At 38.8% G+C, this 25494-nt stretch overlaps 1 protein-coding gene across 17 annotated transcripts in view; it reads right to left on the bottom strand.

The window, feature by feature from the left end:
• Positions 1-25494, bottom strand: part of NCOA2 (nuclear receptor coactivator 2) — a 301642-nt gene that overhangs the window by 59080 nt on the left and 217068 nt on the right. For all 17 annotated transcript variants that reach the window (XM_055116654.2, XM_063606817.1, XM_055116652.2 and 14 more), the window contains 2 exons: positions 6053-6156; positions 1478-1655 (listed from right to left, as the gene is read on the bottom strand). In XM_055116654.2, coding sequence (XP_054972629.2) covers positions 1478-1655; positions 6053-6156 — 282 coding nt within the window. The remainder of the gene's footprint in view (positions 1-1477; positions 1656-6052; positions 6157-25494) is intronic.

Below are 25494 nucleotides of genomic sequence, written 5' to 3' on the forward strand. Positions count from 1 at the left end.
AGGATACAATATAAAGTAAGGCAAAGAGCTCTTTAGACAAGTTAATTAATAATAGCGAATTAATAAGTAGAAGTCTTTTAAGGAAGTCATAAAACTACTGAAGAGATCTGAAAATATTAGTTACTTGAAATAAGAAATCCCATTTTCTTAATTTACTAGAGAATATAATAAAGGAATCCTACACAAGTATTCATACATTTTGTATTACTGTTATAGTCACTTTGAACAAAGAATTATCACATAAAGGAAAAGCTAGCCCGAATGAAATTTGAAAAGGACCTTTTCCTACTTATTATAACAATAAGACCAGCTAGTATAAACAATCTTAAGAACAGAAATACTTGCCAACTCAGGATTTGACCTTATTTTGCACTTCCTTCAATCCGTGAAGATGTTCTTAGCATCATCAATTTGAGAATATTAAAAAAAGAATCACTTAGTGAGTGGGAACAGCAGTACTCTAGAGCAGCAGCTAAGGTGGGCCCACGCTGTGAATCACCCACTGCACAGTGTGTCCTTAATCATCACGTACTCGGACGACATCTCCAAAATAAGATGAAGTCAGGAAATTCCAGACAGGGAGAGTAGGCTAAGGCAGCAGCATCTGGTGATCACACCTACAGGGCCCACTGGAGAGTCTGCAAGACCGAAGAGCCCATTCAGGGCTTGGGCTATAGCATCTGAACCTCTCCATCTGCCACTTGTTCCTTATCATTTTATTTTTAGAATGTGTACACACCTATAATACGCTTCACGTGCAGGACTCAAAATACGCTGAATCTCAAACTTCTCATGACCTTTGACTTTTCAGATGGTCATGGAGAAAATGGACAAAACAAAGTTGGCTAGCATGGAACAGGGTGAGGCAATGTGTCACCTTAAAAAAACAATCTCTGCATTATAGCACAAAGGACAGATGCTCAAGGGGATAAATACCCCATCTCCATGACGTGACTATTTCACACTGCATGTCTGTATCAAAACACCTCATGTGCCCCATAAATATATATACCTACTATGTATGCACAAAAATAAAAAATAATTAAAAAAAATACAACAATCTTAATGAAAATAGTTGCCATATAAGTACTTTCCATCTGAATCATTTTCATGAATCTGAATCAATTTCTGTTCATTTATCATGAGGTAATTACTGCCAAGCAAAATAATAATAATAATCATCATCATCATCATCACTTCTTGGCCTTTTGGCTAAGAAGCAATGATTTTCACGTACTTTAAATATAGGATCGAAAATGATCACTCATTTGAGATCAGTATCTGAAGATGCCCCCTTTTCCATGACTTTTAAGCTTAAACACACAAGCATCTGTAAAAAACTACCCAGTCACTCTCCTCCCCATCTGATATAATATAGTTTTATTTGATCCACTTCAACCAAGACACTGTGTGTATGAGGCAGGGCAGGTGGGGGTGACGGGAGGTAGGAAGGGAGACCCAGCAGACAGTCATTTACCTATAGACTTTGGCAGCAGGTTTTTGACAAATTCCGTGTGGTCCCCAACATGCAAGATGCTATATACACTTTTGTTCATCAGCTCTTCTTGGTTATACCTTAGATACTGTGTCACATTCTCTGACACAAACACAACGTTGCCTTCCAGGTTCACTACAAAGAAGAACCCATCAAGGGCCTAGGGAACAAAGTACAAATTGTGTTAGAAAGGATGCAACATAACATCACATGCAATTGTTAAGAAGGGAATGATCCCTTTCAAGGAAACACAATTCACACACGGATAGAAAAGAGATCTTTCTCAGCCCTCTCCCAGTTTTCAGGAACAATTAACACATTTTCTCTTGGTGAAATAGAAATTATTCCATCTTAGTAAGTGGGAGAGAGAGCCTAAGACTAGGGTTTCTTGTCACAAACTAAACGACCAACACTAACTCCATTAATTTATCAGGAGATAATTACTATGAAGTAAAAGTGTACAGACATTCATCTGTATTTTCAAAATGAGACTGACATACTCCACCGGGCCAAGAACAACTTTTATGTCATCAACCTAATGCAAGGTAATTTTGATCTATAGTTTGTCATGTTATACAATGAGAGAAAGGGGTCATTAAAAAATTTTTCCCCAGTTTAAGGATAATTACCAGGAAAACCTTCCTGAATTTTACCACCTAGCTGTCACGGATTATATGAAAAACATCACAGATAATTTCAGACCTTTAAAGAAACATCAATCCTTTATTACTTGGTGTATATGGGAAAGGGTCTCGGAAGTGTCTCTGATGTGGCAAACTCACCTTCATGGGGACCTCAGCATTGCCCTGACCTTAGAAGGGCACTAATTATGTCAAATTATTCTATGTTACTTGTTCTCCAGATTAAGATGCAGGTTCCTAAATTACCCAAATAACAGTAGCACGCTTCCGGTAATGAGTTCACAGCCTCACTTTTTGTTGTCATCCCAACGGAGGTAAGGGAAGGAGATAAAGAATCTAGGATCATTTCAGGAAGTTGAGATAATAACAGTGGCTGTGGAGCATGTTCACTGTGCCTTACAAGTACCTCCTGGAAGGAATCTTTTATCTTTCCCAATTTACAGAGGAGGAAACTGAGGCTCAAAGAGGTTAAAGTCTCAGAACTAGTCAGTGGTAGTACAGCTTGAATGTGAATCCAGAAGGATCCGATTCCAAAGCTCATGCTTTGATGACCATTCAGTACAGTCCTCTACTCTAATATTCATTCACCCCTAATCCACTTCCCATCATGTTTACCTTGGTGATGGAAATGTTGGGGGTTTAGTTTCTCCTGGTTACATTACCCCATTTTTCTCTTTTTGACCCTTGCTTATCAAAGCTCTGTTTTATGGATCACGTGAGTGATCAGGACTGAAAGCTTTACATTGATTCATCATACCTGGGACCAGGGCCATGGGGTCTAGTCAGTTTAGGCTGCTCAGTTTCTTTATGATATGTGTTTATTACAATTTTATCTTTTTTGGAGACAAGGGCTTGCTCTCCGCCCAGCCTGGAGTACAGTGGCACGATCATAGCTCACTGCAGCCTTGAACTCCTGGGCTCAAGCTATCCTCCCACCTCAGCCTCCTGAGTAGCTAGGATCACAGGTATGCACCACCACACCCAGATATTTTTTATTTTTTGAGACACAGTCTCACTCTGCTGCATAGGCTGGGGTGCAATGGCATGATCATGGCTCACTGCAGCCTTCACCTCCTGGGCCCAAGTGATCCTCCCACCTCAGCCTACCAAGTAGCTGGAACTACAGGCATGTACCATTACACTTGACTAATTTTTTAATTTTTGTAATGATGGGGTCTCCCTATGTTGCCCAAGCTGGTCTTGAACTCCTGGGTCCAAGTGATCCTCCTTGTCTCAGCCTCACAAAGGGGTGAAATTACAGGCATGAGCCAGTGCACCAGTCTTTTTAAATTTTCTGTAGAGAAAGGAACTCACTATGCTGCCCAGGCTGGTCTCAAACTCTCGGCCTCAAGTGATCCTCCCATCACTCTGTAATCCCAAAGTGCTGGGATTATAGGCATGAGCCACTATGCCCAGCAAGTTTATTACTATTTTTAACACGAATGTCACATGCATATACACATACAACAATGAATTTGGTGGATGGGGCCTAAAGTGTTTACTTTTTCCCTAGTTTGTTTTTCCCTTATGTTATTAAACAGGCTCCTATTTTATGAGCTACCTTTGAATATATTTCATCTTTAATTCTATTTTAATCACAAAACTAAGTGCTCTCTCAAATTAGAACTGACCATAAGGCACCAGAGAAAGGTTCACCCATTTGGTTTTTAAGTTTTTCTTAAAACATTCTATCAGGTTTTCTCAATTGTATGAACCACATGCAGGACAAAGCAAGACTATATGTAAATAAATAGCCTTTCATAATACATGGTACTAACCTTGAGAACTGTGTGCAAGTGTGTGCACTCAGGAGGTTAGGTGATAAGTTACATGCCCAGTGTCCCTTTTCAACTCACTGCTTTGGATACACCCTTTGATAGGGATTTTCATAATCATATTACCTACGGTTCATTTTTAAAAGTACATGTTGCTTCCTACTGCTTATACCACAGTAAAAAGACTGACTTGAGGTATAATAAAACTGAAAGACGAAATTGTTTCATCTCATAAAGCTGTGTTTTTTTTAAGGCTCACTATGATATGCTCTGATGAAAAAAGCTGACATTTGGTTTTGTTGCCTAGCAACCACTATGCTATGATGTAAGCATGAGTGTGCATCTATGCCTAGGAACAGCTCCATGAGAAGATGTTCTCTCTGTTTAAGTGATTACACGTAAACAGGGACAAAAATTTAAATTCAAACCATAAGTCACCAGATTTAAGAATAACCTCTCTAACACATTTAACACTCAAGTCCTGCTACACAGGTTCTTGATCAATGCACTAAATTCTCAGAAGACTATTCTGAATGACAAAAATGTTGGTTTGATTTTATGACATCAGGTCTACTGACATCTAGCAATCTGATTTCTACAATTAATGAACTCAGTCTCAAAGGGCTTGAGTCCCAGCTCTGTTATTCCCAGCATTTCTATTTAGAAGTATCAAAAGTCTTCCCAGGAGTTGCCATTCTAATGTTCCCCCCACCCCAAGATACAATGAATAAACACATGTATAGGGAAATTTCCCAATTGTAATAATTTAGTTAACATAATTTTCAAATCAGTTTTTAATTTGTAATTCAAACATTTTCCAAAGGAAATTATCCACTTTCTTTCATTTAATTCTAAATGGTCCACCTAGTTATAGTTTTCATAATCTGCTTCTAAGAACCCAGAGAGAAGTAGCACTCTCTGGCCTTCCATTGCCTTGTTGACTATGGAAAATTGGGTTAAGTGTGTTTTTGCTTTTCTCCTGGAAAGGGAGGCTGAAATGTTTTCAAGCCAGTGATTCTAGAGGAGATAAGCAAGGGCCAACACTGGGACATTTAAAGTCTTTTGGCCAGCAGGTCCAGCCCCAGGAAATGAAGTTTGTCATTTCTAAATACAAAGACTGGGTCAGATGCTCTTGGAGTCTTTATTGTGTGCCCCCCCTCCACCCTGCCCCCAATTTTATGGTAGATTTTCATAGAATTAGATTTTCTAAAAATAAAAATCCCTTTAAGCATCAACTGAAAAAAAAGAGATAAGGGGGACTATTGGTTATCTCTGTTTTAAAAATACTAATTCTTGTCTGCTGCAGCAAGCTAGCTGATTCTACAATGGCAGTGCTGCAAAGCTTCTGGCCATGCAGTCTTTTCAACCTCATCGTATCATCAGCCGAGCAAATTATCCTGAGAACTGACATAATTTATGTCTCAGGGTTCCTCTGTTTCTTGTTATATATTCACTGACATTTTTTTTTCTCATCTTACCATAACCTACATCTTGAATTTTAATTTTGGAACAGGTACAGCAAAGCACTTGGCGTTTAGTACTAGTTAATAAAATAGAAAAACTGTACTTTACAAACTGTAGACATTAGCTGGTCATAAAGCTTCCTGAAGTTAATAAACAACAGGTAGTTAAGACCAACCTTATGCTTCTCTTAAAAGTTCCTTTTGCCTATTATTTCAGTTTTCTTCCTTATGAGATAAATAAGCTAGTTTCAAATAGCATAAATAGAAAGCATAAAGCTCCTCCTTGGTCCTCATATTTTAACCTGTATGTATAGGCATTTGTACATGGCATGTACAAAATTTAAGAATTTTGAGAACATTTCAAGCTAAAATACAACACAGAATTTAGTAGGACTTGTGAATACAGTTTCTCAAATAAATGCTCAACTGGCAATTACAACTTGTCAATGTCTACTCTAATCTAGTTAATTTAATTCTATGTTAATTTCAAACACACATATACTGGCAGCAGGAGCCAAAACATACATAGAGACACACAGGCATATCAGCAAGCTCAAGAGGTCCATAGTACTAGTACTAGTGTGGATTCTCCTTAAATTATATTCACCTGAAATTAAATGTAATAATGTGAAGATCAACAAGATTTTAAAATACAGCACTAAAATGAAGATGTGCTACCTCAAGCATCATAGGCCCCAGCGCATCCTTGTCGATGACACCCTGCCCTGTAGAGGATACATCTGACTTCTGCACTTCATCTATGTTGGCAGCTGCTGCTTTCTCTGCAATAAACATAAGTGTGAATTAAATGGCAGTGCTATTTCAAGGACAGAGTGACACAGAAATGTTTTTATTGTAATGATTTTTAAAAATCTCTAGTGGGATCAGATGCAGCTACAAAAGAGTTACAGTACATCCCTGTTGCCCCTAAATGGGAGAAACTGCTGGAAGCAGAAGCCAGAACATTAACTTTTCACCTCTAGAACCTGTGGCTTGGATCCCCTTTCAGGCTGCCCAGAAAATGAATTTTGAGGTTTCATGACAGTCCCCAACAGGCATTTTTTTCTAGATTATGAAACTGCTATATTCTATGGCACAATTAATTTCTACTCAGGAGATTCCCCAAACTAGGATAAAGGAAGGTCTGTTCAGAATTTGGTAGCATAATCACAGATAGATTTGCACACATTTGAAGAAGTAACAAGGACTCCTAAACTGCTATGGCTGCCCCCATGAGACATTCTGCAATGTCTGCCTGGACTCTTTTACTGTTCCACTTCTGCTTACATTCCCATTTAAAGTGGACAGGAAGATTTGGTCCCTGACTTGTTCAAAGTGCTTCTCCATCTAAGAGGTTAGAAGCACCCTACCAGGCACTTGGGGAATTTCAATGGCTGCCCTCTGATCTAGCAGAAAGGCGCGTAGCGTGCGCTCCTGGATGGAAACGTGCAAGGCAAATTTCAGGCTCATGAAGACAGGAAGGCCCCGGAAGACATTTCATCATAGAATGAGAATGTTTTGTGAAAAAGCTCACAGAAGAAAAAGATGCACACTTATCAACGTATGTGGTAAAGTAGTTATTTCAAGAACACCAAAAAAAGTTTACAGCATAACACATACATATCAACAACTTGCTAGAAAACAACACAAAACGTGACAATTATTTGTACTTGAATAAATTATATCCTGTTTACACTGCATGTTATCATTGTAATTAAACGTAGAAATAGAAAACTGTAAATCAATTTAGCACTCAGAATTAACCTGCTTTCAGAACCTTAATAATTTTTTTTTGTCAAAAATATTTTATGCAGTATGTTGAAAATCTGTAAAGCCTAATTTATGGCTGAGAACCTAGAAAACAATTAGGAATGATGTGGGTCCTCCCAATCTTGCTATTCCCATGACAAAGCTTTCACAGAGGGGAGGATGACCTGTGCAGTTCAAGCTCAAACTCAGCCACTAAGAAGTATGACTTCGAGCAAGTTGCTTCAATTTACCTGTCTCCCGTATACCATGGACTGAGCCAAAGTAAATGGGATGGTATGTGAAACACTCTTTAAAAATACAAAGAAGTTTACAAATGTATCTTAATACTAGCATATCTGTATTGATTAGTTCTTCCTTGAGTTCCAAATGTAGTAATTTCTCTGCAGAGCTTATCATAAGCAGACTGTATTGCTTTATCAACTCTCTAATATATTCCTGATTCACCTCTTTAGATCGAAAAAATTGTGACTGCCTATAAATAGAGATATGACTTGTCTGGTAGCCTCCATAATTCAATATTGGCGGATTTGTCAGTCCTTGCTTCATTTCTGGCTTTGCTGCCTTCCCAAGCTCCTCACTGCTGGGTCCTGTACATTTGTTCTGTCTGCAGGCTTGGTCTCATCCCAATTCCTCAGCCAGTCTCTTCTGAGGCGGCAAATACCTCAGGGTCTCCAGCCACAGGATTGGCTTGGCCAATTATTGCATGTGACCGCCCCCACCCCCTTTTACTGGAATCTTTTTCATTGCCAAATAGACTCACAGTAAAATAAATGTGCACTGGGGCATACTTTTTAATTTTTTGGGCAGTTCACTCTCTAAGAATGTTGATTTCTCCTCAAGATCTGCTCACTTTTCTACCCACCAGTACAGGAATAGGATTTGTACTGCTGCCTGCTGCTTCATCTAATTTTCAAGGGCCATCTCGCTACAGTAGCTATGCTGGATTTTCCTTGAGCACCTCCATCCACACCACACTCTGTGGGGTCTTCTTGGATGTGGACAGGGTGTGTACCTCCCTTAACAGTCCTTGTTGTAGAGGCCCCAGTGTGCCTCAGACCTAAGGATCCCTATGTTTCATGAATACTAAATCTCAAGGCCCATATAAAACATGTCATAATTTATGTGGTCCTACTGCATTCTTACTTCTTTATTGTCTTCAGTGTTGCAGCAGTCCACATGCAGGAGCAATGTGCTGACATCCCACAGACTGACTGATCTGCAGCCTTTCCTTCGCCTAACTATTCACAGGGGTCGCATTATCCCATCAGGGGTCACATTCTCCCATCTTTCAGTAGCAGCAGTGATTCTCAAAATGCAATGGTAAACATGAGAAGACAACCTCCCTGGAGGGGGGTCTATCAGAATGTGCAGTGGGAACACACAGACAGCTTGAAAGGTCTGCTTTGCTGAGATTCTGATACATCTTCCTAGGAGGATATCCCCATTCTCCTGCCTCCTACAGTGTGACACACACAGTCCACAAAAGAGTAGGCTACCCGACTTGAAGGTAAGCTTTTTGAACTGTGTCTGGATCCTCAATAGCACCGTCCCTATTTCAGACCAGGTTTTCACTGCATCTATGGGGGCTGACTGAAAGGCTAGACCCACCACCAGCACTTCCTCCCAGAAGCATGGGAGCAAGTGGGATCGAGGGTGTGTGGAAAGAGAAAGTAATTTTCCCCTTTTGCCTCACAGGACCTCCAGGGTAGAGGAGGAAGATAGAATAGGTGGACAGGGTCAAGTAATATGGGAAAGGGTTTCCTAAAAACTGGTCTTAAATAACAATCTTATCTTGCTATAGTCAAGACGTTTCAAGGCATCTCATATTCTCTCAGGATCCCAAGTCCTATTATTCTCTCAGGATCCAAGTCCTATTTTATTCTTTTTAAGAATGAATTTAATTTAGGTTAATGTTGTGGGAGAGAGTGAGAGGAAACAACAGCTGCCCAATCACAAAGGCAACCCTGTGCCTATCGCTGTTCACTAGAAAACATCAGCCTATTTGGCACATGAGATTCTGATATCACAATAGTAATGAATTATTGTTTCCTATGGTATCTATACTAATGTTGCATTTTTGGGCAAAATAAATACAAAATAATGATGTTTGTGATAGTAACCCATTTCTAGGCCTTTTAAAGACAATAAGTAGGCCTTGTGAGATGTTTATATTATCAGGGTATGATAATCTTTCTGAGGATCTAAATTCAGCCATCAACATTCTGTGTGATACAAAAACCTTACACTTGGATAACTCAATCAGGCAGGTTCCTCAACACTGCTAAGTCTTCATGCCTGGGTATTCTAAATTCTAGCAATGTGCTCAGGCAAAGAATTTTAGACTTTTGTCAGAGGTTATGTAGAATCAGGATCAAATATGTACAGTATTTTATTTTTAGGAATTTATCAGATATAATTTGGGGTAAGGGCCTACAATTTAAATTGGGAGATGATTTGGATCTCACAAAACATGTGTTTGAGGAACAACTGGATGGAGGAAAGCCTGGATAAAAATAATTATTACCCTGAAACATTACTTATAAATGCAAAACATGCTGTTTTATTCTTTAAAATAGTCAACTGATAAATATTTAAGAGGAAGAAAGCAGTAGCTAACACCAGTAATGGAGAATGAGTGGCCTATGTGAGCCCACATGAGGGAATGGAACAGTGACACTGGGATGGGCAGAGTAGCCTATGTCTGTGTGTCTGGTCTGTGGCCTGCACTGTCTGTGCAGGGGAAGCAAAGTGAAAAATCCTCGTCTGCTGAGGGCTCACCCTCTGTCCAGGAGGGCAAAAGTATACAACCCAACCAAATGAGCACAACATAGGGCTAAACAGCAAGCCCTCAGTTCAAAAAAAGGGATGGAAATGGCTGGACATATCTGAAAGTATTTCACATTTGTTGTAACCGAATTGGATTCTGCAGGATATGCAAGTGGACAGCAAGAAAACAGGTGGAGACGGATGTGTGGCTGGCATCGGGCCACTACAAAATCTCAGCCTGGTTTGAAAGCCCATGGTAAGGAACACTGGCGAAACATTGATCTAAGCTGGAACTCTAGCAATCTCAGACAGAAAATAAAACAACAAAGTTGTTCACAAGATCAATCTAAACTTATATTAGTGGAAATTGTGATTTGAAAGAAAATTCCAAATGACTCTATAGGTTAATTGCAAGAGAAGCTTTAAAAAGTGTTGCAATATTTACACAAATGCTATTTATATATATTAAGAGAATGAGAAATTTTTATTCCTCATTAAGCAAATAAAAGAAAAAAGGGTAAAGAATTCAGAGCTTACTCTTATTCTCACAAGAATGAAACATATGTATTTTCTAGCTAATTTGTCATCTATTCTTTAATTCTGTATTGAATTTGTGCTTTGACCATTTCTCAATATTAAAAAGAAAAAAATCAATAATATGAAGTGATAGAAAACACTCAGAAACATGGCTTTACCAATGTAATCGGAATCTAAATTAAAGTGGCCCTAAATTTATGTTATTTGGGTACTTTTCATGAAGTAATTACTACCTCTGCTGAATGTTCAGTTGAGCCTTGAAATTATACCGGAGGAGGAAAAGAAGGGAGGAAGGGAGGAGGAAAAAGAAAAGGACTCTTTAGAGAGATACTATTATGTTAACCGGACATACACTGGTATCTTGACAGAGCATTTCAGTAATGAGTATGCTATTTTTATGTACCTGATATAAATAAGCTTAAATCCTTAGATATTTATACTTCTGTAAGTACAGCATTACTATACTAAAACACACTATTTAATATTTTTAAATAAGGCAGTTTTCTCAGCGGTCACAAACTATATTTACTTTTCTATCTTTTGCATCCATTAACCATAAAAATATATTCTGTTACAAAAATATCCTTCAGTAAACTCAACAGTAGAAAGCTCATCTCAGAGTTTCATATGATCAAAACCTTATGAAATTTCATTATTACAGATGGAACTCTTTTTAAATCAGAGAAAGAGATAAAATCAAATTTTCAGAGACTACTAGAATATTTCTTCTAAGCCCTGACTTCATTATTTCTTCCTGCTACGCTTTTACCATTAAAGTTATTCTTTTTATTTTATTAATTTTTTTTTTTTTTTTTTTGTAGAGACAGGGTCTCACTCTGTTGCCCAGGCTGGTCTTGAACTCCTGGGCTCAAGCAATCTTCTCGCCTTGGCCTCCCAAAGTGCTGGGATTACAGGCATGAACCACCATGCCCAATCCCCACAGTTTTTCTTTTTAGATAAAGACCACAACCTAAGAAAGTAACAATGAAAATACTAATTCTATCCTTGTCTTCCTCACTCGCAAAAGACTTAAGGAAATCATAAAATATCTCTGATCTTTTTAGACCTGATCAGTAGGAAGTAGCTATGATCTTTTTAATAGCACCCAGTTTTACAAATGCAAAACCTGATTGGAGAGATCATCCAAGGATGCCTCTATAATTTTTCTCTGACTCGCCTTTTCCTCCTGGGTGGCTGCTTGAACAGCAATCCCTCACAATCACCTTCTCCATTTGCCCGCGCTCCAGAAATCCAACACCAATTAATTAGATTTCCACTTTCAAAGCGAAGAACAAAACCCCATCTCTTCAGGGACCATGTTAAGATGAGTCATACCACAAACTGGGGAAAAATCATTAATATTATATTCCACAGGTTTTTTTATAAGTAATTATTATTCGTGCTTTCTCTTAGAACAAAAGAAAAGGTGAACAGGGAAGAATTTGATCCTAGAAATATAAGTGATTTGAAAATACAAGGAAAAAATATTTATTTTTTGAAGCAGCTGTATTAAATTGCTCATTGGCATGTACAGGCATAAATCTGTTATTTATTTGTTTATTTTTAGAGACAGCATCCCACTATGTCACCAGGCTGGAGTGCAGTGGCTATTCACAGGTGTGATCATCACACACTACAGCCTTGAACTCTTGGTCTTAAGCAATCCTCCTGACTCAGCCTCCCAAGTAGCTGAGATTATTGGCAAATGCCACCATGCTCAGCTCCATGCATAAACTGAAAGTAAAATTCCAGTCTTCTGGTGAGAACAATAAATTAGAAACTGATCCTAGCAAAAAATTTATTTTTAAAAAAGTACAATTAAACATTTTTAAATTATCAAGTGATGTTTTAAAAAAAGGCCTTTACATAATCCTCTGAAGTATCATTTATTAATTTTGGTAGCTTATTTAATCTCATAGTATTAGGTACTCTTAATCAATTTTTTATTAGGCAACTGAACTGAGATTACAAATTCAGAGAGTCTTTCCACAAAGCATTACCAGAACAGAGTTCTATCCCTTCACTGGGGTGGCAGTCATGCTCAAGGGACAGCCACATAATTGTTCTAACTCCAGCAGCAGCAGTGGCAACCACTACTGATTACTTAGAAACCTAAATGCTATTAAATGTCTCCCATTATAGGGACAGGGTGACACTGTCATTATGGTAGAAGTTGATACTCTTGCTTTTTCCTTTTTTGGGGATCATCTGAAGAGGTTGTAGAAAACGCGCAGAAATTAGTCTATCTTTAAAAAGTCAGAATCCAAACAATGTCACTCACTCTGTAATAATGCATCTACTGAGAGATAATCCACAGGGTATGTACACATATATAGAGACATTTTAAGACTGCCCATGTTTACAGATCCCTGATGTGTAAAGACAATTAAGAATTTAGGTTATCTTTCTGTTTGGTCAAGCCTGAGGATAGTTGTTTTTACAGAAGCTGTATTATTTAAATTAGATAGAATCTCTGACTAAAATGGAATCTGATACTTTGTGTAGGTTTTATAATTAATTCCTCTGCTTCAAAGTGAGTAAAATCACTCACCTAGAAATCTACGAATTTTTCAGTAGACTGACGTCAAACACAAGTCTAATTACCTCCACAACAAATTTGAAGATTCTAATGGGAAAACATCCACAATTTCTATGTTTTCCTGCATTAAGGAACTGGATGTTTCAGGTGAAGTGACTGTCAAACCCAGCAGCAATGAGACCTACGCAGAGCGAAGAAGTCACTGAAACAATGATGGGCAGTTTCTGACCAAGCACTATAGATGAAATATTACAGGAAAAGTTATGTAGCATCTCCAAGGTTCTAGAAGGTAAAATGAGAGAATTATGCATCTGCACCCAACTAAAATTAGAAAAGCTGCCATATGGCTTTGTGAAGCCAGCAGCACATTCTTATTCATTAGGAAGCATTCTGCTAACATAAAAACACAAGGCCCTTCCTGTGCTCTCAAAATGTGTTTATCTTTTCAACATTAATGCACTATATATCATCAAGCTGCTGAAGTCTCCTGCCGTGCATATTAAAAGCGCGCAGCTGCACTTTCTTTAGTAGTGGGAGGAACCTAAGCCGCAAGTTGCCTCCCTCTTTTTCTGACATTGAGCTTCTTAACATCATGATTTCCCTTCAGCATGAAGAAATAGCAAAATTAACCAATCTGAAGGCCATCTCCACCCAGCAAAACCCTCTTACTCTCTGCTTTAGAGAAAGCAACATATTTGGCTTCATTTTCATCAATGGTATAAGGCATGACTACTTAAGTAGAAACAAAAATCATGTCTCAAGTTTGAAATACACAGGCCTACTTTTAAAATTAATGTACTACAGTTACCAAGAGAAAGGACAGCAACCAGAATAGACTTTGAGTATTAGACAGAATATTTAGGCTTTGAGTATAGACAGAATAGACTTTAATAGAAAATGCTTTTGTTCATGGGAATTCACTATCATTCCCTCTGCTATTGCCCATACATATTACTATATAATAGCCCACTTCATATAGTACCTATCAGTATTGAATTTACTGATAGGTAAAATGGGCAGTGGAAAATCTTTCATGATAAGCCATGTCAGTGAATAACAATTTGTCCAAAATCGTCCTTTTATATAATCCAAATTCCTGCATGTCACAGTTCATGTCCTATAGGAGCTTAAATTTAAAGATCAACTGCAGAAGAAAAAAAATACTTAGGCACACAATAAACAATGTAGACACTGAAAGAACCCATGGAAACATGGCTTCAGAAGTGCTTCAAGTTAGTGAACTGAAAGCCAACAAGTATTAAATATTATACATATTACTACATTTATTATGGCAGCATTCATTCATTCCCTGATATGATAATGGTGCATCTCTACTTGTATCTTCCACAGCAATGGAGTACTGAGAGGTGAAGGCAAAATAAAATATAAAAACTGCTATTTCAGAGTAAATTCTAATTTATTGGGCTCCACTCACTAAAGTTTTGGAAGTTACCTGAACAAGGAAATAAAGGAATCATAATTTGCTTAGAAAGTTGAAAGGTGAAATTGAGATTAGATGAAAGAAGGAAAAAAAATCAATGGGTGTGAAAGAAATGAGAAGTGAGGTGAGGCTCGAAGTCATCACTTATTCAGAAGATTATGAGTAAGCCTGTCAAAAGACCAAATTATAAAAAAGTTTTATTTCTTCCAAATATGAATGTCAACTCAAAAGCAAGGCCAACAAAGTTACACTGTAGGAGTACTTAATAAAGTTTCTGATAAATAGCTTAAAATATGAAAATTATATTTAAAAAGTTGTTTCTAAAATTCTAAGACTTTGGTCTTAGTTGTGCAACTTTTAAAATCTCCTAAATCACAATTCTGTTTATTAGCGCAGTAAACCTCATCTCCCATTATTCCTAGCTTATACACCATAGCAATATTTAGTATCTGTCTCCCGCCAAATGCATCACATTCTTTCAAGATTTTGAGCATTCTCTCAGATTGTTCCATTGGCACAGATGCCCTTACACCCCTTCTCTTGGAAGATGCCACCACAGCTCCAGAAAGCTCATGTCAACGAAGTTAGGCCCCTGCCACCGTGCTTCTGTGATGCCCTATGCCCATCCCCATCTTAACATTCCCCTCACCATTTTGAAATGATGTATTTTCATGTCTGTCCCTTTTCACTGCATTGCTGGCTCCTTGGCTGTAAGAAATGACTTTTTATTTGCTGCCTGGCACATAGTGGGCGCTCAATGATGTTGTGTTAATATTGAACACAGTATTTACAGCTGTGAATACAGTTTCACAGCTGGAGCTAAAATTAAATTCCATTTAGCCAGGGCTGAAATATCACAAACGTCTCTTCAGAGGTATCTGTTTTGAAGACCTTTACCATATACCTAACATAGTGGAGGTTCATTTTAAGACTCTGATTTTTTATTTTTGGAGTCAAAGTATTAGGTAGAGATGGGATGAGAAAAAAGGTCAGACCGTATTTGCTAAGGGCATCAAGAATAAGAGCTCAGGTGGTCAGGCCAATGAGAAGAGGATTTGGAAGAAAAGTCACCAAGGCTTTCTCTACACCTGAGCCACGAAGTTTAAAAACCCCAACCAGCCTACTTTACTAGTCCAGATTCTCATCTAGGAAGTTACAACCTACTTTACAAAAAAAGTGATCTGGGTAACACAGACATTTTTTTCAGTCCTTGGGATTTTCCCAGCCACTCACAGCTCTTAAGAAAATAAACCTACCCAAGTGGAGGTTGTACAAATTGTCACATTTGCCTGGGGAGCCAGGATAAAAGAGCACTTCATCAGGTTTCTTGTCCCTCCCACGCAGAGTGCTGCGAGAAGCCTTGGATTCTAAGGATAAGGTTAACAGCTGATAGAGGAAAGCCACCTATAAAGCAGCGCTTTATAGGTGGCTTTATAAAGTGGGATTGGCCGAAGGGCTAAAATCCCTGGAGAGGCTGCCAAGGTTCTTCCTGTCTTATTCAACTTTGAATATCCAATGACTAAAATAAAGCTGAACGCCCTAAAGATGGCCAATAAACGTGTAGAGAAAGACAGAGGGAAGGATGAAGCAAAGGAAGGGGGGCTGGTTACTTTCTGCTGTCTCTTCTTTCTGGCTCTGCCACCAACCCTCATTTCTATGAAGCTTGCAAGGCTTCACTCCCAGGCCGCTGCTTCACCTTAATGGTGGCTATCTGGAGGGGTGTCTCTCAAGGCTTCGAAAGGACTGAAAACCATCCTAGTACCTGACCTTCATTTGTCTTCTGGGGCCATATCTTCCATGCCTAGGAATCCTCCCTGCTCCTCACTTCCTTTTCACTGACATCTTGCTCCCCACTGCATTTTGTTCCACTTCTCAGACCTGCTTGCATTTCTCTCCTTGTGTTTTTCTCCCATCTGGTTATCTTTTCCTTCCAGTTTCTCTCTACAGACACAGGATCTGATGTCATTCTAAAGAGACTGCTACAACTCATCATATGTAGACTCTTCTCCTTTCCCCTACTGTGATTCTAACAATATCATAGGGAGGTTGAAATTCCCGGTTTCATTTTGCTTACTACCGTCTATTCCCAGTTCTCTCATTCTAGCATTTGCTTGAGCAATCATGGGAGGACCTCACTAGTGTGGTTTTTCAAAAAGCAGGTGTTCCTAATTTAAAGTACCTAATGCAAAAAGCTGATAATAGAACACAGAATCATCCAATTTAGAGCCTAAAACATTATGCTAAATCATATCATTGTAGCAGAGAAAGCAAAGCAGTGTTAACAATGGGAGAACTCTGCATAAATATACGCAGCACCATGGCTCTGGCCAAGCAATGAAGGCACAGGGAGAATGGGGCTGAGAGGACAGCAGACTCCAGGGAGCAAAACAAGAAAGACCATGAGAACAAAGGAAGTAACTGTAAGGCGAGTGCAGGCTGCTTGTGGCCAGGGCGCAAGCTCTCTGTGGACAGGGTCATGGGGCACGTGGTGGGGTGGCGTGGAGGTGGAACAACTCCAGAGGCAGGCTCCAGAAAAGTTTACAATCTGACACCACTCAAATCTCCCACAGGCAAAGATCTCTAGTAGCCAAGAATTTGCTTCAGTCAAATCAACTCTCTGGAAAGCTGACTGCTAAGACAAAAACTAGGTAATTTCTAAGTGAACATTTAGGGAGGAAAATAAGTGGGTATATGAGAATAGGTCTGTCTAGTCTCAAGTATTTTTTTGGCAATTTGAGCAGTTACTACAGGCAGAGTTTACCATTTCTTGTGATTCTCCAACTGCCATTATTTGTTGTGTCATTAGTCCTTCTCTACATGTATGTTTATTTTCTACCTGGTTCACAGGATTTTTTTTTTAACCTATTAGAAACTATGTATAGGAATGCGGCCACCTAACAATGAAAACGCACATACAAATAATAAACCTAAATACATACACACTCTCTCACTCTCTCTTTCTCCAGAGAAACCCATCTTGGGGAAAGGAGCCCAGATTTATCCTCCAGGATGTCAAGAAAGGATGGTGTAAAAAGTTTATAATCCTGGGTCTCAGTTCACAACCCAGGGACTTTCTAACCATTAGAAGGTCTATGTTCTTCCTAACAGAACTTCTGTGGGGAAAACTACATAAAGAATAATATTTATATCATATAGAAACAGATTCTGTTCAAATGCTTGAAATAGCTTAATTTTGAATTCACATTTTTACATACAAAGTGTATGTCCTCCCTCCTCACTTTCCTCCCCGACCAGCTAATCTCAGAATGGTCCCAGTCCTTATGAACTCGGCACTACCAAGGCCCCTCAGATCAGGGCTGACTGCAGAGGGCAAGGTGCTGCGAGGGACAAAGCTGTTATGAAGTATTCATCTTCTGCACTAAGATCATCAGGGCCCTCTTCCAGAAGAGAGCTGTTACCTGGGACAGGTAAAGTCTGCGAAGTAAAGTCTGGTAAAATAAAGGACCTGATTTGTTCTGAAGATCAAAAATATGCTACTACAAAATTTTTAAAAGCAAGGTTTGCATACGTAACAAATAAACCTGATATGTATTTACAGACAAATTTACAGTATGTCTTATTGTGTAACATGCTCACTGTATTGAGAGTAAGAGATCAGGTAAAACAGTAGGTGAGAAGAAAGACTAGGAAGCATTTGGAAAATAATTCCAAAGTAGATCTTCCTAATTTGTAAAAATGTGAATTTTCTTTATTAACATCTTTATTAACACCTAAATTCAAAGGACATTCTAGAAAAAGAGGTCCTGTCAAATATCCATTCAATAATTACTGCATTTCATAATGACAACAGGAAGAGCTTTAAATACATCTTTAAAATGACCCTTTAAATACCTTACAGCATAAATTCTCTCCAATTTAAGCAGGCATGGCAGTGACTCATCAACCAACCTTCCACAACTATTTAAAGCAGTAGGCAATTAAAAAGAACACAAGGACCGGCATCACTCAGAAATTGACATGCCTCAACCAGGCAGCAGGAGAAGCAGTGAGGGCCTTAGAAACGGCTGGCACTTCCATGCTGCAAAGCCCAGCACAAGTGTGAAAGAGAGGTGGTTACAATTTGCATGCTGAGGTCAAAGTGACATTAACAAAGGCCAACCAACATTTACAATGTTTCCTAAATTTGGTATCCAGACTAACCTTTCTATAACCAAATCCTCTCCTTTTCTTATTTTATTTAATTCTGCAGCAAATTTTGTAACCTGAGGGGAAAAAATGGTAATATCCTCAGTAATTTAGTAATTCCCTGAGATTTTATATCGGTTACATGCTCTCAAATACAAGGACTGTTTAAGCAATCAAATCCACTTGCAAGAAATCAGAACAAATGTCTATTTAAAGTCTAACAATTTTCCAGTAGATGTTATGGAAAAGTTTGAGCCACAATAGACAGATATACAGACTGTGAGCACCATGGCTATGGATGGATAAGTCAAAAACGAAAAACTCTCAGAAAATTAATTATGATCATCCATATAGGCCATAGAACATATCACAATTCAGTATCTAATTATAAATATGAAAAAGACATGGTAATTAAGTTACTCCCTATCAAATTAACTGGTTTAAATTACCTTAAAATTAGTTTTGTTTTACATATATTAACCACAAGAGATGCTTCCCCACCATTCTACAACCATTCAAATAATGAAATAAAATAAAATCCTCATAAAATTTCTTCTTCTTTCAATTTAATTATCCTACATAAGCTTCTAGATGCTAACTAATTTAGTAATATACTATCATAAGACTTCAGAAAAGTTCTACCCAATGGCATTTTTCCCCCAGTGGCAGTTTGAAACAATAAGCTTAGCTTCAATGCAGATGCATGGGTTGAATCCAAGAAACCTGTTTTTGGAAATCCTGCCTGCCAGGTGATGGCTTACAGGTGAGGCTGAAGATGACTGATGTGACAGCTGGGCAGGTCCAGTTTTCAGAGCCATAGCAAGAACAGAAGGTAGCCTTTTTTTTGTAGGCTGATAGCCTGGACACGAGGATGATGGTGTACTCATTTCATATGTAATTCACCTGCTTCTCAAATAAACTGAATACTGTCTTAGATTTGCTTTCTCAAAAACGCATTGTGTGTTGTTTTTAAATTACATCAACGGACAGTGGGCTTCCCAGAGAATGGAATGGTAGCAGTTTGTCAGCTCTGTATTGCCAAGGAAAATATTTGGCTGCATATAGGGTTTCCTGAGAGCAAGTTAGTACACGACCTCAATCTTTTCCAAGCTTATCATAATGCCGTAAGGCTATGCTGATTCAGCAAAGCAATACATAATCACTTGCAAAATGCCCTGCTTCACAGGGATGTTATGAGACTTAATAAAATAATGCATGTGAAGCACTCTGAGCTCTACAGAAGAAAGGCAGGAAGTAATATTATTATTCTGCATTTATAATGACAAGCAGTCTTACAATGGCAAAAATCTAATAGACCTGTTCACAAATTACAAATAAAAACTAGCTTAAATAATTTAATTGTACAACAAAAAAAACCTGAAATCATTTCAGTCTGAAAAGTGGAATGAACAGACTTCATAAGGCTAGGTCAAAATGAAAAGAAATAGACAAGTTTCTACTAAACAGAAAGATTATATTGCTTTGTGAGAGAATAGAAATGGATTCAGAAACTTACAAGAAAGAAAAGTATATTTTATTAAAATTATTTTGTGACATTGCTGTTATGAATTAAATTTAGTTATATTTCTATGGCTTTCTTACTAATAAATTTTAAATCAAAGTCAGTATAAACAGTAGTAAAATTTCTTCAGTTATCAATGATAAAACTGATTTAACTCTCAGTAGAATAAAACATGAATACTTTACCAAATGTACATTTTCTTTTTAATAAATTAAAATAATGCTGGATTTTCTTTCTCTTTTCTTTCTTTCTTCCTTTTTTGCCAACAGCATTTGTCTTATGGATGGGAAATGCCTATTTCTTTTTCCTCCGGACACGCCCAGCCAAAGGAACACGATGCATTAAATTCCACTTCATTTGGGGTGTCTCTCTACCAGAGCTGGCCAGGTTGAAGTGGCATTGCTAGGCTCTTAGGTGCCACTGAATTTACTGGATAGTGACGGGCCTTCTTGGTTCAGCAGATGCCATTTTCTCAAGGAAATCTCAGAATTTCAGGGGATCCAAGCTGTTTACCCTCTGTGCTTCCACAACATGTCCATAATATCATTTACTGTATCATATAAATCGTCTTATTTGATCTAGATCTCAGAACTCCCTCAAGATTGTCCAGTCTCTGAGCCAGAAATTACATTTTTCATCTGTGTATCTCCATCCACCATGCAACTGCTGACCCATGTAGACACCATGTAGACCCAAGTGACCCACACTCTGGAGAAAACACTGTTTCCCTCAAGTGGGCTGAGCAGGCTGTACAGCATCAACTTCAAGCACATGGGACAAGGAATTTTACTCTCTAATTTTCATTTGTAATTTTGTTTTAGAGAAGTAGTAGTTTATGTTTTCTTTTTTAAAAATACATGATATTAGATGGTGGAAATGCAAAGATGAAAAAGACAAGCTCTGCCTCTTATAGGGTTTAGGGTGCACTGCCACGGTTAAGCCAAGTGCTGAAATGGGGTTAGTGGATTATCGTGATTAAAGTGTTAGGGATTTATGAACAAAAGAAAAATTAAAATTTGAAATTTGTGAATTCATAAGTATTAAAAAGGTTTTTCTTTATTTAGCTAGAAGACTCCACTTGTTTGGAGAGTATAGGAAACAGCATTGATCTGGATGCTGAATAAAGAAAGACTCTAATTATCTAAGATTTTCACTAAGAATGCTTTCATCAGAGAATGAACATAGCAGAGCTGATTACTTAACTCAAAATAAACTTCCATCAACACACCAGGAACAATACATACACCTCAGGATGCTAACAGGGCCTAATTAGTTCTCTGAAGTATAACAGCTCAAAAAAATTTTTGGAAAATAAAAATGTGAAGATTAATAATCTCTTATATTATCCTCTCAGGATAAATTCAGTTGCCAAGGAAATTAGACTTACAAATCTCAAAAATTCAGGCTAAGAACATACCCTGCAGGAATAAAAAGAAATCTGTTAATTTTTCAAAACTAAACCCAGTTAAGTGGTAGACTTAGAGAAAAACCTACAATCATGGAACTACAAAAGCATCTATACAAAGAGGAGTTATACTATCTGTCCTTTCTAAAGAAACTATGAGTCACTAAGTCAGGAATGGAACTAAATAAAACTCATTGGTGTTTAGATCTTTGCTCTCATGTATCCGAATATGGATTGGGAGCTCAATTAAAACCTTGATTTCCAAAAACAGAGAGGGTTTAGTAGAGTATATGAAAGTATCTAAGGGGCTCTTCAGACGAATTACTATAATAAACTATTTATAAGAAGGAAAGTAAGGCCTGGTGTGATGGCTCATGCCTGTAATTCCAGAACTTTGGGAGGCTGAGGCGGGTGGATCCCCTGAGGTCAGGAGTTCGAGACCAGCCTGGCCAACATGGCAAAACCCTGTCTCTACTAAAAATACAAAAAAAATTTAGCTGGGCGTGGTGGTAGACGTCTGTAATCCCAGCTACTTGGGAGGGTGAAGCAGGAGAATTACTTGAACCCAGGAGGCAGAGGTTGCAGTAAGCTGAGATCACCTGGGCGATGGAGTGAGACTCTGTCTCCAAAAAAAAAGTAAAGTAAAAGAAAGTTGGAAGTAGGCTGGGCGCGGTGGCTCACGCCTGTAATCCCAGCACTTTGGGAGGCCGAGGCGGGCGGATCACGAGGTCAGGAGATCGAGACCATCCTGGCTAACACGGTGAAACCCTGTCTCTACTAAAAATACAAAAAATTAGCCGGGCGTGGTAGCGGGCGCCTGTAGTCCCAGCTACTCGGGAGGCTGAGGCAGGAGAATGGCGTGAACCCGGGAGGCGGAGCTTGCAGTGAGCCGAGATCGTGCCACTGCACTCCAGCCTGGGCGACAGAGCGAGACTCCGTCTCAAAAAAAAAAAAAAAAAAAAAAAAAAAAGAAAGTTGGAAGTAGATGAACTTCAAATGACTACATTATAAATGAGAAAAATCAGGGGAATGGGAGTCTAAAAATCAAGGATCATTTGTGGAGGATACTTTGGTAAGGGAGCTAAAAGCAGTGGACCTAACAGCAAGAAAACTAATTGAGAAGCTGGTAGGTACATGACTTTGACACAAGAATATCTGATACTGCAGGTCTTTACAAACACTGATACCAGGTCCATAAACTTTCAGCTTCATCATGAATGACTTCTCCCACTCTCACTCCAAGGGTCACTTCAAAAAAAGTTAAATTGTTCATCATTTGTGTGCTTTAAAAAAATACGAAAATAGCCTTATTGTGTCCTATAGGCAAGGAATGGGCAGAGAGTATATTCTTACAATTCTGAGTGACTACTATAATGAATAGACAGAAATCAAAGATAAAACTTCTATCAATTTGAAGCCACTGAAGTAGTAAACAAAAACTCAAATGTCCACCTGGTTAGCCAGGTAATGTGCAATCACTTCAGTACTGAAATAATGCCAGTCAAAAGACAGACAGGGTGGATTTCTATCCACTCCTCAAGCTGCACACATAGCCTCACCCACATTTCCTAGTCCCCCCACTTAGAATATCCTCTGGCATAGGGAGCTCCTAGAAAATTAGACTGAGTTTTCCTCTGAAGAGATGAACCTTACATTAATTCTTCATGTAATAAAAGACTCATCATTTACCTATACAGTGGCCTTTGTCTCTAAGAAAAGGAGGAAGAGAGAGGGAGGAAGAGAGAGGGAGGGAGAGGGAGAAAGAGACATACACAAATGGGATATGTTTTTATAGAAGTGAGAGAGACCCATGAGAATCTCCTGTGAGATTAAAAGAGATAAACTGAGGGGTTTCTAAAGACTGAAAAGGCCAGGGACGGTGGCTCATGCCTGTAATCCCAGAACTTTGGGAGGCCGAAGTGGGTGGATCACCTGAGCTCAGGAGTTTGAGACCAGCCTGGCCAACATGGCAAAACCCCATCTCTACTAAAAATACAAAAATTAGCTGGCCATGGTGGAAGGCGCCTGTAATCCCAGTTACTTGGGGAGGCTGAGGCAGGAGAACCGCTTGAACCTGGGAGGCAGAGGCTGCAGTGAGCTGAGATCGTGCCACTGCACTCCAGCCTGGGCGAGAGAGTGAGAATCCGTCTCAAAAAACAAAAATAAAAATAAAAACAAAAAATAAAAGACTGAAGACAACATGGGAGAGTTGAAACCAAGCTTTACATGTATTTCAAAGAATACATTTCCAATTGTATCTGTATGTGGAATACCATTTAGTAGGAGTTTTTAAGATTTGCTGAAAGTTTGTGACTTTTCCCTTATTTTACTTTGTTATTACAGTAACAATCCTTACTCCCCAAAGAGTTGAGCATTTGCTTCAGGGACAACTGTACATAAAAACCTGAATTTTGTGCTACAGCGGACCAGAGGAGGGGAAAAAAAACAAATAAACTGATGGCTAGAGGAAGACAGCAGAATGGGAAGCAGGTGACTTATGAATTAAAGGAAGGAACTTGGCCAGAGTCTTAGAAGAGTTACTGTGCTAGCCTGAGCCCTTGGTAGCTCCTGGCTTCCAGCCTGTGCATACACCTGTAACTGGACAACCCCACCACCCACGGGCCTGCCCCTCTGCTCCTAAGAGTCTTGCCTGGTATTTCATGGCAGTGGAGGCCTGCAAAGGGAGGAGCCAGGACACTACCAGGGCAGAAAGGAAGGAAGAGGCAACCATGCTCCAGGCTTCTCTGGAAATCCAGAACAGATCTTCCCAGGAAATATATGGATGTGTTGATCAATTAGCCTCTATAGTATCCCTCCTTGTAATAAACATTGGGTCAGTGGTTCCCACCTTTTGGGGTAAGAGGGCTCTTTTTAACATCAATAAAAATGGAGACCTGGCCAAGAACGGTGGCTCATGCCTGTAATCCCAGCACTTTGGGAGGCGGAGGTGGGCAGATCACGAGCTCAGGAGTTCGAGACCAGCCTGACCAACATGGTGAAAACTCATCACTACTAAAAATACGAAAATTAGCCGGGCATGGTGGCGCATGTCTGTAATCCCAGCTACTCAGGAGGCTGAGGCAGGAGAATTGCTTGAACCTGGGAGGCAGAGGTTGCAGTGAGCCGAGATTGCACCACTGCACTCCAGCCTGGGCGACAGAGCGAGACTCTATTTAAAAAAAAAAAAAAAAATGGAGACCCATACGACAATATCATACTTGAAAATGATATATAACATGAATAACAGGTTACAGTAAGTTTAGTAATGCTTCTAAAAGAACTATCTATCATTACACCATCAGAGCTATATGCACCACATAGATTAAGAACTTCTCTCATTAGATGCAATATTGATAACAATAGGCCTTATGGAGCTGGTCCAATAATCTAATCACCAAAATTTGCATTGGTTTGATAGAAAATACCCTCCATTCTGATCAATTAACTTATAGTTAAATCTCAGAAAAAGAAAAGGTTTAAAGGTTAAAAGGTCTCTTTCTTTCTTAAGAAAGCATGGAAGTGAGGGGAAAAAAAGACTCCCAAATGCAATCACACAAGGTATATACTTCCATATTATCTAAGAGACAAAAATATGTAACAACTTCTGATCTTCGACAATTCAGCTATCTAACAATATTCCAAATAAAATGTACTATGTGTAATTTTTTCCCCTAATCTGACATAAAGGATCTACAAATTGAAGATGGTCTGTCTACCACAGGAAAAAAGCTTTTAAGAAGTTGAGTTTAATCATGTCAATCCCAAAAGAGCTTGCTTCTTTTCCTCTTCTGTTTCCTCCCATCAGATGTAACAAAATGAATACACCACTTGGAATCTTACAGAATGGTGGTATGTGCATGCCCATCTAATGTAGACAGGCTTAAATAAGAAATCACCACTGCTCTGAGAACCACTTCGGGCCTAAAGAAATAGAGGATACAGGCTCCCCAAAACGACCTCAGAGTTCTGTAATGTTTGCTATCTGGTGTTAACT

The sequence above is a fragment of the Pan paniscus genome, chromosome 7 (genome assembly GCF_029289425.2).
Source record: "Pan paniscus chromosome 7, NHGRI_mPanPan1-v2.0_pri, whole genome shotgun sequence".
NCBI lineage: Eukaryota > Metazoa > Chordata > Mammalia > Primates > Hominidae > Pan > Pan paniscus.